Below are 15,104 nucleotides of genomic sequence, written 5' to 3' on the forward strand. Positions count from 1 at the left end.
CAGCAATGCTAGCTGGCATCCCACCTAGTCAGGTTAAGTTCACCTTCGGGTGTTTCCGCCAACTGAAACCGATATCTCATGGATGAAGACTCTGCACATAGTCGCGATCAGACTTACCACTATGTCACATTATAAAACAGTAATAAACTTTCAACGCTTTCAGGTGTGAAATCAGAAACAATCCCTCTGAGGAGATGTGGTAAATTTGCCTTCAGCTACGTTTTCATGTAGCTAGTGCTAATGTCCACCTCAGTCAGCTAACTTTAGTTTACAACATAAGCCCAGCTAGAGCTAGCACATAGGGAGGTACATGCTTGGTTGAACATCCTAAACACTCCCAATATCCTTGATATCTTAAATCCACCTAGATAAATGTATATTAATGGGAGACATTTCACTGTTGATGGCGGGGATGTCGCTCTCGTGATGGCTTATATAAGATCATGACGTTAATTAGCCAGCTAGCTAACTAACTGCTATCATAGCTACAGCCGCTACTTCAAGTGAGCACAAAACATACTGAAAAAACATACTGTAAATAATCATGCAAACATACCTTTTTCTTGCTGTTTTTTCTCCTCATCTGTCCTTTTCTTCTTTCTCTTTTCGGCACCAGAGGGATACGTCCTCTTTTGTGACATGGCTTACCGTCTCTTCCATCTGACTCTAATAAGACGCTTGAAGTTGACGCAGTGTCTATGCGCGCAAATTGTCTACGCACGCAAGGTGTCTAGTTCATGCTCATGACTCAAACGCTGGCAGACACAGCGGTTGTAGGCAGGTATATTGATCATGAAATCAGAATCATCTTGTCTTGAATTATTAATTCATTCATTCATTTATGTCACTTGTTTAATTTATTTAATATGTAAAAAAAAAAAAAAAAAAATAGAATTTTTTTTTCTTGGCCACCAGGGGGCCCCAAGCAGCCGCTTAGTTCGCTTATGCCTCGGGCCAGCTCTGCTTGTAGTTAACATACGTCAAGTTGCAAAACTACAAACTAACTTGTCTGCTCAGCATGCTCTAACTTTGTTGGTGCTTAGCTAACACAACACTCCTTAAATGCTTCCACACAAAAAAACAAGCATTTACCAACATTCAACATTAATCAACAAGGTGGGTAATGTCTACCTGGCTATTGGAAGGAACCAGATTCACCTGAATTAGTCGAATTACTCCACAGAAGATGTAAAAATGTCTCTATATTAACCTTTATAACCCTGCTTAAACGTTAGCCTAGCAGGCTTAACTAAAACATTATGGCTTTGTTTTGTGTAGTAGCCTAGCCACAGGTGTGTTTGCTGCATCAATTAATTAATCAATTAAAAAATGACTTTTGTTCTATTTTACAAATCAAGAGACCTGACAACAAAAGTTGTGCTAAAACGTCCCATGTGGTGTAGCTGTGAGTGTGTGTCCACCCTTGTTAATGGCCCTCCATAACAGCCCTCATTATGAGCACACTCCATTTTAATGAGCCATAATAGCACCTCCTGATAATCAACCTGATAGGTGGCCCCTTTGGACTCTCTACCCTTTGATTGGCCGGCTGGACGGCGGTGTGGAGACACTGATAGGCTATCAAGAGGAGGTGGGAGGGGCTGGCTGGCTGTTGGCCAATAGAAGTGATAGGACCCAGAGGAACTAAACTTCACTAGCAGCGGGCGCTATCACCAAGAAGATGAAAGGCAGTGACGTTCGTGGTGTTTCTGGATGTTATATTTAAGGATGGTCACATGGTTGATTCTATTACTCCAGGTAAAGCATACAAGGTTTTGTGATAAACACTAATATTTTGAAAAATATCCCCACAGGCTCACGGAAGACATTTTGACATGTCTTAAAGGAAAGGCACAGGTTTAAATTAAGAAACAATTGTTGGCCCAGTTGTGTCTGTCACTTTAGTTTCAGCGTCCTGTTATGTACTGGGACATTTGATCCATCTGTAGATATTGGAGGTAGCCACCGAGACTTTACCATTGGTTTGTGCACTGCCTTTTAGCGGTGTTGAGTTTGGTTGCACCATGTTTTTTTTCTAGAGCCAGAAGTTACTATATTTGGATGAGAGGATGGAGCTGGAGAGGAGCAAGAGGTTTGCAAAAGCTTAGTTATCCAAGATATACTTTTTGTGCCCACGTCGACTGACGTGCCTAGTCATTCATTTTCAATGAGAGGTGAGCGGGCAGGTAGGGAGGCGCAGGCAATCAGACAGGCGGAGCGCCAATTTCACTCTTTTGCAATTGTGTGTGGCTTCTTAGCTTTTAGCAATCTGTTGAGCCACCAAATAAGAAGCTTCTGTGCTTCCTCTGAAGTTGTGGCCATGTTCACCATCTGTGTTTTCTGGCCGATGTATTCCTTGCTCTTTCGATGGAAAAAAAATATTTTGTTTTGTCCTTATATTCAGCGTGCTTTGTTATCAGATGTTGCTTTAGCTTGGCTGGCTTCATAGCTTATTTTGCTAGCACCTGAAGACACATGACGCATTTTGGTCTCCCGTCACTCTTCTCAATAAAACCAAACTATATACTTCTCAATATATCTTGCTCAATTTAGCTAGTTTGGGCTTAGCATCACTTGACCATGTGGACTGATTCAAGTATTCCTCCACGCTCACCAGCTAGCTAGCTGGCGAATAAGCCAAGCTAAGAAGCCGCAGGAATGGTTTGTTGCAACCTGAGTGAGTTGAGTAATTCATGACAGATTGACTTGATGTGTCACAATCATATCAGTTTCTATTGCTCCAAAGCTAACATGGCCGTAGTAATGGACACAGTATGCTTGTTTAATTGGTGCAAATGGTCCTCATACATGAAGTTTTTAATGATACAGCACAATTTTAGAATTTTTAACACATTTTGTATTATTTCGTAGACCCCCAGGAGTCCCAGGACCCCACTTTGAGAACCACTGAGTTGAAACAATCAACTTTTTTGTATGTATCTTTCTAGATATCTCTCTCTATATATATATATCTCTTATAGGGATTGACTCACTTTTAGAGCCAGCCTCAGGTGACCACTTGAGGAACTATAGTTTTGGCACTTCCGTGTTTGCTTCATTTCAGCCCCATCTTGGCATCACCTGTTCTCTCTGTTTGCTGTGAGAAAGGCCTATGATGATGAAATATTATAAAACCCTTTAATTCAAAGCCTTGGGTATGTATCAACACACCATGAGCTTAATCAAAGTGACTACAAAGAGACTTAGACTCAACTTTATTGATCCCTTTGGGATGACTCCCTCTGGGAAATTCAGTCTCCAGCAGCTTATACAGTACAATACAATAGGAAAGAATCAGCACACAGAGGGTAAAAAATAAAGATCAAAATATATATATCTATCGATATATATATATATATATAAAAAAAAGTACAAAATTAGATAACAAAAGCTTCAATGTAATGATTAAACGTTCTCAGCTTAGCTGGTAATCAAAACTATTACATTCAGTTCCTTAAAGTCCTTCCTCCAATCACAGAGTTCAAAGTTAAGACAATGTTTACTTTGTGGTAGAATGGGTGTCACTGAGGTTTGTTGATTTCAGCATCCTTAAGGATGCACGTCGTCAGCAGCATGTGAATGATGGCAGCGTGGTGAGTTTGGCATGCTGTATGTGGACTGTCTGCGTAAGGAGTTGCGTGTGCTCGTGAAGAATGTGACCCTTTTTCAAATGAGAGAGGAAAAAACGATGGAGTGATAAAAATATCTTTGCCCATCTCTTCTTCCCCTGGGGGGCTGCCTCCCCTGCTTTCATCCGGTAGCCTGGAGGGAGAGAGAGGCAGCAAACAGGGGGGAGAGAGAGGGAGAGGAGGGAGAAACAAAAAGAAAAAGAGGTAAAAATCTATTTAAAATAGAGACAGACAAAGGATAAGTAGGGACAAATATGGGCCAACAAAAGGAGAGAAATATGAAAGGAATGAGAGGGAGGTGTCATCATTGAGTCAGCAGCCTGCACTCGTCTTCATGAATGACTCTGTTAGGGTTAATGGACGGACGAGAGAGCACTGCTTTCTCTCCCTCTCTCTCTCTCTCTCTTTCCCCCCGCCCTTACTTGTTTCCTCTCATCACCTCTGTTTTTGTGCCTCTATATAACCTCTGGTCCAGCCTGTGTCCCATCATTGTTAAATTAGGTGGATAGAAACAACAAGGGTCTGCGTGTCAGTTTGCTGCAGGGGTTACATTTATGTTGTAGAAGAATTTTTGTTGAGTTTTTAAACATTATTAGACAATTTTTTTAATTTTGTTCAGCTGTGCTGACTGCAAAGTCTAACATTTTAAACTGAGCAAACTGCAGTTTTAATTTGAAGTCAGCAGCCAGGTGAAAATGGCAAACCAATCAGCTCTCATCCTGAGAATGACCTCACTGCTGCTCCTGCTGGTGTGTGGCACAGGTAAGATCTGTTGACATTATCATGATTTGTAGTGAGCGACACAGTTTAGTAACGATGTGTTTTGATTTGCAGTGCATGGCTGACATGTCGTGATGAAAAGTTAGCTTAGCTCGGTGTTTTAAAACATGTCCATGTAATAACTGAAGGATTTAGAAGAAATAAATACCGTCCTTTAAGCAGTTGAAATCTTTCTGCAGGTGCACAGACCGACGACTTTTTGCTGTAAAAGCTCAAATTGGTTTAAAATGTGATAAAGCTGAATAATACATCAACAATAATTACACATGTATATTTCAAAGTGAAGTTACCATATACACGATCCGTTTTAGCTAATGTGTTTATGTCATTTGTATTTGCACCATGACTTTGTCATTTCACAAGTTTTATGTCATAATGTAGACAGGTACATTTACACCTCAAAGGCACAGTGGTGAAATGTGTTATGTCTACCCATTCCTTATGTTTTAAAGTGACTCATTGTCCTTTGACTCTATTTGAGTCTCTCTGTTGAGTTTTGACAAGAAGAGCCTGATGGTCATGAAGAATGTAACTTACAGAAGTCACATCTGTGTCTTTTGCATCAACTTAATGTGTCCCTCCCCACTGGGCACATAAATGCACTGGACTGAACTATTAGTGTACTTCAAAATAAAAGTGCAGACCACTAAACAAATAAAAAGGAAACCTTTCATATGTCGTCCAAGGAGTACATTAATCTATTAGGACTGGTTAATGCGTGACAGGGTTGTTTTTTGATATGAAATCAAAGATGATGCTTCCTAAAAGGCAAAAACAGGCACAAAAGTCAAATAAAAGTTCTCCTCTTTAGATGCAAAGATGGACCTCATCACCAGCCAAAGCGATATTCTGGTGGGAAAAGAGATCATGCTGCTCTGCAAAGGTGAGTTAATTTAATTTAATGACTAATGAAGCTTGGCCATGTGACTCTAATGTGTAAAAGCATCCGCATTTATTTACCTGTCTCTTCGTCCTCCCCTGTCCCAGCTGGTGGAGAGGGAGCAATAACGTGGATGAAGGACGGGGAAGACTTCGATGATGAAGACAAGGTTTCAACGGTGGATGAGACCACCTCTAAAGTACTAATTAAGAAGGCCACGATGCAGGATGCGGGCAGTTACAGCTGTCTGTGTGAGTTTGAAAATGGACACAGTGATAACACTCAGATCACGATCTATGTTTATGGTACGTAACAAATACCCGCACACTATTCTCAATGGACAGAAATTGTGTTGCTGCATTGCATAGAAAGTAATCATCCTAACCTCCTGTTTCATCAGAGGGCCCATCGTTTGGAGGCACCACCACCTACCATGAGTTTCTGGAGGGCACAGACGGCGTAGTGCCGTGCCTGGTGACAGGACAGCCAACCATGGATGTTCACTGGCTCAGAGACAAGCAGGAAATCCCCTCTAATGGTATGACCAGCACACACACTGGCAATAGTGATCTATGCTGGGGTTTTAAACCTACCCTGATTAATATTTTTAATATCAACAGGTGGTTGATTTTCTGACCACAACTTTTCTGTTTGAATTCACTCCATCTTTTATAAATGTTGTTGTCAGCCACAGTAGAAAGCTGTTTTAGGTTGAAAAAAGAATTAGAAATCTAACTGTTCATTACTTAACCAATACCAAACGTCGGAAAAAGTTAGCAACAAGCTTGTGGACCATAGAGTGTATAAATAATGGACTTAGTCTCTGGGACGTCGCCCAATGGTTTCTGAAGAAGCGTTTTGAAGCCTGAATTGTGGCTGTGCTGGCAGTCGCCATATTGGAAACGCCAGAGTCGGCTAATCCAGAGGTGGAGCGCGAACAAGCTGAGGCCTATGGCTGAGGACTATGGGCGGGCCGCATGAATCTTTATTGCTGAAACAAGCCCATCTAGCTTGAAGCTACCAGGCCAGCTACAGCTAAGAAGCTAGGCCATATGCTTCTCAGCGTAGCTAGCAGTTATTAGCCATAGACTGTATAAATAATGAATAACCAGTTTAACTTTGTGTTTCCCACAGAGGAGATTTTGTTTGTGACATTGACTGACTGCAGGTGTTTATCTATGGGAGGGAGGACTTAGCAAATTCGCCACTCGCTCGCCCAATGACATCAGCGGGTGAACGACACGTAACAGGAAGCTTAAAATGATAATAAAGTAACTTAAATTCTTGCTGAACAAGTGTACAAATTGTTTTGGATGCAAACAGGGTTCAATACTCTTTCTGCTAATTTACTTCCTGCAGTGCTGTTTCTTTGTCCAGCTGCAAGACACAACTCAATAATGGCCTTCTAATATAATTCTTTGTTCTTTCTATTCTGTTTGTTTGTCTTTTCCTTCACCTCCTTCCATCACTCTCTGGGTCTTTCTCTCTCTCTGTCTCTCGCTGTCTGTCTCCTCATCTTTGCGCTGTATCTCTCACCTCAGCGGGGAGGCGTGTGCGTCAGCTGCGTGATAACACGCTGTTTATTGAAAAGGTGAGCAGGGAGGATGCTGGGACTTACATGTGTCAAGCTCAGATCAGAGGAAGGCCCATCGACAAGACCCTCACCGTCTCTGTTGTCGTCAATGGTCAGTATATTTCTTACATTAAGACTCAAAAGTGGTCAGAGGTTTGGATGTGTGGAACATAAAACAGAATTATGTGATGGATGTTTTAATTGTAGGGTACTTTGCTTTAAAAAGAGATTTTCTGTTATACTTTCCCTAATTAAGATGCCATAATAAGTATTAAGTGTAATTTAGATCATATGACTCCCTCCTGCAGCTCCTCCCACTGTGCATCTGAAAGAGGAGGTGAAAAAGGTGATAGCTGGACCAGAAACCAACTTTACCTTACTGTGTTTGGTGAACGGCCTGCCGCAACCCAACATCACCTGGACCATGTAAGTCCTGACTACTGAAAGGCACCGCCATGCATCTGTATGTTGATAAAGGAAAGGTTAAACATGGAATAATTACGCTAGTTTATCTAAACTGGTTTCTCAGCAAAAGTATAATGACTCACTGTATATGTTATTCTTTCTGTAAGCCTTTGAATTACACTTCATCACTTTCCTTTATTTCAGCTGACTTATATGTTTTAAATAATAAAGTTATAATCTCGAAGATCTCAGTTTAGTTGTATTTGGCAGCACCTGATGGTGATAAAGGCAATTTCTGGCGCATGCGTCCCCGATAACCAGACATCTATGATTGGCTCCCTTTGTCCCGGTTGTAAGTCTTGATTTTCCTGGCTGACGGTCGCTTTCCTTTTCAGACTGTTTGCCTTCATCTGAGCGTCGAGTTTGTTTCTTTTTCTTTGGATTTTCACTTATTGTAGAAGTTGTATCTGTAGTCATCGATCTTTTCTTTGTTTGTTCAGCCATAGTAGATTACTGTTTACTCGCAACACTCGCAGAGACTGGAAAAGCAGCCGCTTAGCTCCGCCTACCCTCTCTGGCAGACCAACCACTGCTGGCTGATGGAAAACGCGTCACTAACTGGGCTTATGATTTGTTCCACCACAGACACCCAGTATGTAATAATACTATATACTGCAAATGCAAAGGCTTTCATCAGTGGACCATAGACTCAATCACCATTGTGTTACCTCATTCGGAGATAGATAGTGACTTAAAAGACATTTATTTAAATGAAAATATTTTCATTACTTGATAGATTTTTAACTAAATCAGAACTGCACTACCTAACAAAAGCAACAACACTGGGTCATTTTAGCGCCGCTGACTCTAAGTGTTGCTAATGAGGCATTTCATCTTGTCTGTGTGCAGGTGCTTAGAGAAGAGTTCAAAAGGGAAGTCTGTGTGTGCGTTAGTGTGTGTGTGTTTGTGTGTCCCTCTTGTGGCCTCTGTCTTTCTTTATATACCTGCACTAATAAATCCATATGATTCACATGCAGCATCACTCATTGTGTATTTTTGTCTGTATTTCCTCCTCCCAGGCCGATGAACTTTGACCCTTCACATCATCAGTTTAACTCAGACCACAGCCAGCTGACTATAAGGTCTGTAGCGAGAGAGGACTACGGAGAGTACGTCTGCACCGCCACCAACAAGATAGCTGAGAGCAGCGCGACCATCATGCTCCATGTTTTTGGTTAGTGCACTTCAATGTTCTTATTTCCTGTTGTACCTGTTGTAGTGTGAAGACAAATGGACATGTGTTCTGTTGGGGTCTTCACTGTTATGGTGGTGTATCCTTTCAGAGGCCCCAGAGGTGAGCGTGTCAGCAGAGTGGCAGAACGTGTCGGTGGGTGAGCGTGTTTCGGTGTCCTGCAACGTCTCCGGTCATCCTCAGCCTGAGCTGCACTGGCTCAACAAGCACAATGGAAAAACAATGGTACGGACACACACACACACACACACACACACACACACACACATATGCACATCTACATCAGCTGCCCCTATTGATTGACCAAGCTTCCAGTCCTCGTCTGTCTCAATAAATCTGACATCCATCACCATTGTCTAACTATTATCTAACTCCCAACTGACAAATTTAGCACGTGCAGACTTCTCACATCGTCCAACGACTCAAACAGCATGAAAATGAGGCGTTTCCAGACTTATGTTTGGTCTAAGATGTGACTGGATGTTGTCTCCACCTGTCAGGACTCCACCTATGGCCGTATCCGTGTTGTAGACGGTGTGTTGACGATTGATGAGGTGCTGCCCTCTGATGGTGGTCTGTACTCCTGCATGGCTGTCAGCTCCAGTGGAAACGCATCAAGAGATGTCGCAATTTACAGTAAGAGTTGGTGAAACAAGTTACGTGAAGTAACACTCCATACCTATTTTTCTATTTTTTAATTATCTCTTCCCTCCTCCTGACCCACAGCCCAGCCCGGTCCTCCTCACTACCTGTCAGTCTCACCCGGACCAACCTCCATCCTCTTCTTCCTTAAAACCCCACCGGTCAGCGGAGGAGCACCCATCACAAATTACGTCCTGCAGTGGAGGCAAAGTGCAGCAGAACAGTGGAAGGAACTCCTCACGGCCCCGGCTCTGGGTAAAAAAAGAGGCTTTGCATTTGTGCATCATGTTAAATAAGTAAAACAAATTAATGTGTGCATGTTTGCTGACGTTGTGTCTCTTTGTGTTTGCTCTTCAGAGCCTATGGTCATAACCCCCCTCAAGCCGTACACGTTGTACACAGTGCGTTTAGCTGCGATGAATGCAGTGGGACGCGGACAGTTTTCAGACACAAACACCGTCCGCACCCACGGGATACGTAAGTCATATACACACGAACAACACATCTGCAACACTCACTTAACCCATATTTCATGCCATGGGTGGAGTATTAAATGGACATGCATCATGTGTTTGTGTTCATATTTGCATGTGTAAATGCAAGTCCTCTCTATGCTAGTCTGTATGTAGTTTATATTCTAGTAAGCAAACCTTATCCTTTTCATCAATCATGACCAAGTTATCTTGAATTTATCTTTCATGCAACCATCATCACAACATTTCAATGACATCATCATCTGGGGCCTGATGTCCTCTCATGCTGCCATGCTGCCATCCGTCCTCAGAGGGTAAAGTACACACAGTCATCCACTAAACTATGTGATCATACAGACATGCTCCAGTTATCTCTGTTTAGCCTTAAGAATTAAATATCCAAAGATGAGCTGTTAGTTACGGTTCATGACTGTTTAACCTCTATGAACAGATTCAGCTTATTGATTTATGACTCTTAATTGTGCATTTATGGTCATCATTGCTCATCAGTTTCCTGTTTCTCTGCTTCCTGTCTGCAGGTGAACCTGACAGTCCAGTTTTGTCCATGGATGCGGTGAAAGTAGAGGCCAACTCGTTCTCTGTCCCTCTGAAACAGATCGATGATGGAGAAACTCCTCTGCAGCACTTCAACATACGATACAAACAGGTAAGTACGGTGGCCCTGAAGGTCAAGGTCCAGGACACACAAAATCTTTTTAGAAAACACTAAAACATTGCAGATTAGGGGATAGGTCAGAACACAATTATTGTATGTGATTGGACAAAACCAAAGTCCCTCATTACCAATGACTGTAAATAAAAAAGGACAGCGTGTCTCTTGTATAAAAATGAAGCCAAAACATCCCCGGGTGCATTTGGAGCCAGAGTCTGCGCAGTAGAGATCAGCTGGTGGAGCCGCTGTATTGATGTCCCGCCCCTTCAGCTAAAAACAATGAACAGACAGAAACCATGTTTGAGAAACATTTATTTGACGTGTATTTTGATTTTATAGTTTGACTCATGTCCCATCTGTTAACATGGAGGAGGCGGGCTTTATGACCTATACTGCAGCCAGTCAGCAGGGGGCGCTCGAAATGTTTTGGCTTCACTTTTAGGGAGCTGTCACGTCGTCCATCTTTTCATACAGTCTACTGTCATTATCATGTTTTGCAACGATGCCACCTTGTGATTGGATGATGGAAAAAAGCATCATGAGGCTTCAAAATACTACTTCTGTCTTACTACTTACAATTTTAAAGGTTTATTCCAACCAAAAACTACTTTCTTGCCATTTGTTTATTTATTTAGAAGCATTTTTATTTTACTTTATTTACTTGTTTTATTCCCTCTTTTTCTGCTCTTTCAGGGGGGGACTGAGTGGAAGGAGAAGCAGTTGTCGTCCAATGCCGAGTCTATCTCCCTTCAAGGCCTGTCTTTCGGCTCAGACTATCAACTAGAAGTCACAGCAGTCAATGCGAATGGTTCCTCTATCCCAGCTACTTTCAATTTTACCATCGGAGCACAGCGTGGTACGCGGCCTCCCACTCCACTACACCATGCACTTTGTTACCTGTTAGCCAAAACAGGGGCTTAAAAGACTTCAGGCACTTCAAAACTTTGGCATAACAGATACACTTACAACATCATGTTAATCACCACACTGAAGATGTCTTCCATGCTTTCTGTTTAGTCATGTTGATTCTCTTATCCCACCCTCCATTCAAAGTGAGCAACCAAAGTATGACCAAAGGCACCGTGGTCGCCATCGTGATGGTGATCTTCCTAGTAGTGTTCCTGTTGGTCGACGCCTCCTGCTGCTACATCAACCGCTGCGGCCTGCTCATGTCCATCGCTGTGAAAGTCTTTGGACAGAAAGTGCCCGGCCTCCGAATGCTGGAAGACGGAGAGGGAACCACTAACGGGTGAGTAAGTGTTGGAAATGACTTAAAGAGTGTGTATATCCATGAGTCAAGTTTATTTTCACAAAACGGAAACTTTTTTGTTCATAATTAAGTTCTAGTCATCATATTTGAAACCTGTGTGTGTTGTGTCTGCAGAGAGGTGAAGCTGAAGGGTATGTCCACTCCGAGAGGCAGTCTGCAACAGGGAGGAGTTCAGGCAATCACTAAGGATGGGGGGCAGCTCACAGAGGTCACCTGCGACAAAGCCCCTCTTACTAAAAACGAGTATGTTCTTCCACTCACACTTCACATTGTTCATGTACAGCTAACATACTTAGATTGTCTTAAAATAGCTGCAGTAAGATGTTTCCGTGTACTCTGACATCCAAGCCAGCTCTGTCCAGAGACTATTTGCCAAATGAGTTTACCAATTAGTTTTCCAAAAGTCAATTTGACCTCCACAGTGTCTATATCCATCCCTCATAAGCAGAGCTGATGTTATAAATGTGTGTAACAAACACAGGTGTTAAAGACTTTCAAATAAAGGACTACATGTAGGGAAATGGTAACTGCACTTAAATAGTGCTTTTCTAGTTTTCTTCAGACCACCACCAGGCCTATAGATCCTGATTGGGGATTGGCACTTAGGCCTCTGCCGTCAGTGTGTGAGTGTGAGTAAATGGACTGTACTTATATAGCGCTTTTCTAGTCTTTGCGACCACTCAAAGCTGCTTTTACACTACATATCACATTCACCCATTCACACACTGATGGCAGAGGCTGCTAGGTAAAGTGCCCAACTGTCAATCAGATATCACATTCATACCCGTCGGCTATGCCACCGGGAGCAATTTGGGGTTCAGTGTCTTGCCCAAGGACACTTCGACATGTAGCCTGAGGGAGCTTGGGATCGAACCTCCGACCTTCCGAATGAAAGACGACCGACTCTTCCACTAAGCCACAGCCACCCAGCTGAGTGTAAAAGGGTGAATGTGACATGTAGTGTAAAAACGCTTGAGTGGTCGGAAGAATAGAAAGGTGCTGTATAAGTACAGTCCATTTACTACTGAAAGCACTGTTACACTCAATGTCACATTCAGCTTTTCACACACACATTGCATAGCAGGCAAGGCTGCACAGTCACACTGATGGCCATGCCTTCAGGAGAAATTTGGGTTCAGTGTCTTGCTCAAGGACATTTTGACATGTAGACTGTAGCAATCAGGGAATCGAGGCCCCAACCTTTCCTTTAAAGAAAAGGTTGTCCCCTTGAGGAAATTTGTCTTGGACTCCAATGCTGCGCACACCTCGCTCCCATTACGATAGGATCAATAAATTAAAAACAATAGAAACCAACACAATCCACATGCAAACAAGAGTACATGTGCGTGAAAAGACCACAAACATGTATTGCACAGATCCATGTAAAAGACGGTACAAAATAAGAGAAAAAGATGAAAAATATAAGAATATTGGAATAAAAAAAATATATAGGAACACCATGATGCTATTACACAATCCATATAACCTCAGGAAGGATTTAGAATTTTGATCGACGTGGGAACAAACACATTTTTAAAACTGTTTAGTTTGCATTTGGGGACTCTGGGATGTTAAATCTCAGCAAAAGAAATGGTTCTATAAATCTTGTTTGTATATATGTTATACCATTCAGAAGCAGGCCTCAAAACCTGCCATTTGTAGGGTTCTTGTCAGCTTGGTTTTTGTCTAAAAAAGTGCAGGTGATTTTGAATACAGTGACACACAGATATCAGAAGGGAAGAAGAACTCAGCCTGACAATGGCAGCTTTATACAAACATTTTACATCCTGTGAGTCAATGAAGTGTAAATGTTAACTAAAAAACATAAAAAGAAAACTTCAAGGGGAACAAACAAATGAAATATGTTAATAAAAATAATAAGTAAGGTTACTAAAATTGATCTAAGAAGACTTTACATATTTGTGTAAAACCCGTCAAGTTTATTTTTAAGTTTTATTTTTTATTTAAGAGTCATTACATTTTTCTATGCAGTTCTGTTTTTATAGCAGTATCTTAATGATGATTTATTTCTTTCACACAGGAAAATACAACCATGTAAAGACCTGCCCGCTGCCAACGCATGAGGCCAGAGAAAACAGAAACGACTTAAAGAAGGGTGAGCCAAGAAGTGAGAATGTATAAAAATATATCAAAGAATCACTCGGTCTTAAAAACTGACTCAGAACAGCCGGGACGTTGGACACAACGGCCTCGGGAAGGAGGAAGCATCACTGACTGATGTTCAGGTTCAAACTGTTTCAGACGAGTGAGAGGACGGCTGGCCTGCGTTCATCCTCTCCTGACAGCGCTACAGGCAGGAAGTGATGTCATTTTGTAGTCTTATTTTGTTGCTCTGTCTGCTCTCGTTTTTATCAGCAAGAGCTACAAAATCTACTTTTACAGGGTTATCATGACGTCTGTGTTTTACAGGGTAAAATCTTTATCTTCAACTCGCTTTATTTTCACGACAAAGTTTACCTTTAGCTGCATTTTGAATGTTGTAAACGGACACAAGGTTTGATTTCAGTTTTACTCTTTGTTAAGTGTATCATGGATATTATCTTTATCATTTTGATGGCATTTTAAGATATCTATATCTACGTTGTTAAATTGTTACTAACATTGCATTGTTGCTGCTCCTCTCCTCTGTTTATTTCTGGTTAAAAAACATTTTATTCTTCTCCTGACCAGTAATGTAAAGGGCATTTCTGCTGAAACTGAACTAACTCACCTTAATGTTATTATCATGCACTGGCATTTTTTTTTTTTAAACTATACATGAGAGGTTTTCTGCATGAGAGGCTTTGAACATAATTTTTAATCACCTTTTGTGAAACAATTTTACAGAGTCTGCAGCTAACTCTGGTCACAAAGAGCATGTGTAATTAGAAGCAACTTTTATTTTGAAAACCTTCTTGAAAGTACCTGTAATAATAGGAAACATTCAGTATACACACCTAACAATATGGATTATCTTATTTTATATTTAAAGGCATATTATTACCTTCAGTTATCAAATATTTTCTCACTGTTGAATGTGTCACTCTGTCTTGTTTGCAAATGACCTAACCATTTAAGTATCCTGATAGTGTTTTGGTGTTGTGTTGAACACTGTACATGGTTGTACATACACATGTTGTTACATCTCTATATTTGATAAAAACACGGAGCAGCTATGTGTGTTTCCTGCTCAAACTGAATGTTTGTTTTCTCTTTATAGTTCCTCCATCACAAACAGTAAAATCTGTTTCTGCTATGGGAAGTGTTCTGGTTTCAGTTTGTAGCGCGACTGTAGTCTGAGCAGTGATGACCAATCACGTATCAGCAGGCTTTGGCGTATGTAGGAAAAACGAAGAAGTCAGTGTGGAGAGAAAAAGGGGTGTAGCGTAATCCGCCATGATGTCATCTCTGCGCTCATCTGATGATGATTTGGCTTTTGATTAAAAAATTAAAATAACAGATTTCTACCTGCAAGTGAAGCTAACAATCCATTCTTGCTGTTCGCTAACCGCTGGCTACACCAGAGC

The 15,104-nt window shown here is 41.5% G+C and overlaps 1 protein-coding gene across 1 annotated transcript; it reads left to right on the forward strand.

The window, feature by feature from the left end:
- The first annotated feature begins 5,341 nt into the window (after window positions 1-5,341).
- On the forward strand, window positions 5,342-14,833 carry LOC138583712 (neural cell adhesion molecule 1-like). Its single transcript, XM_069655674.1, has 15 exons — window positions 5,342-5,594; window positions 5,690-5,827; window positions 6,831-6,974; window positions 7,171-7,288; window positions 8,347-8,501; window positions 8,611-8,744; window positions 9,020-9,155; window positions 9,246-9,416; window positions 9,519-9,638; window positions 9,946-9,948; window positions 10,174-10,310; window positions 11,001-11,163; window positions 11,361-11,556; window positions 11,692-11,820; window positions 13,619-14,833. Exons 1-15 carry the CDS (start codon window positions 5,342-5,344, stop codon window positions 13,659-13,661), a joined length of 2,040 nt encoding a protein of 679 aa, XP_069511775.1. The 3' UTR covers window positions 13,662-14,833.
- The last annotated feature ends 271 nt before the right edge of the window (window positions 14,834-15,104 follow it).

This window comes from Semicossyphus pulcher, unplaced genomic scaffold, assembly GCF_022749685.1.
Source record: "Semicossyphus pulcher isolate SPU_LCO1_2020_fin unplaced genomic scaffold, fSemPul1.0.p SCAF_9, whole genome shotgun sequence".
NCBI lineage: Eukaryota > Metazoa > Chordata > Actinopteri > Labriformes > Labridae > Semicossyphus > Semicossyphus pulcher.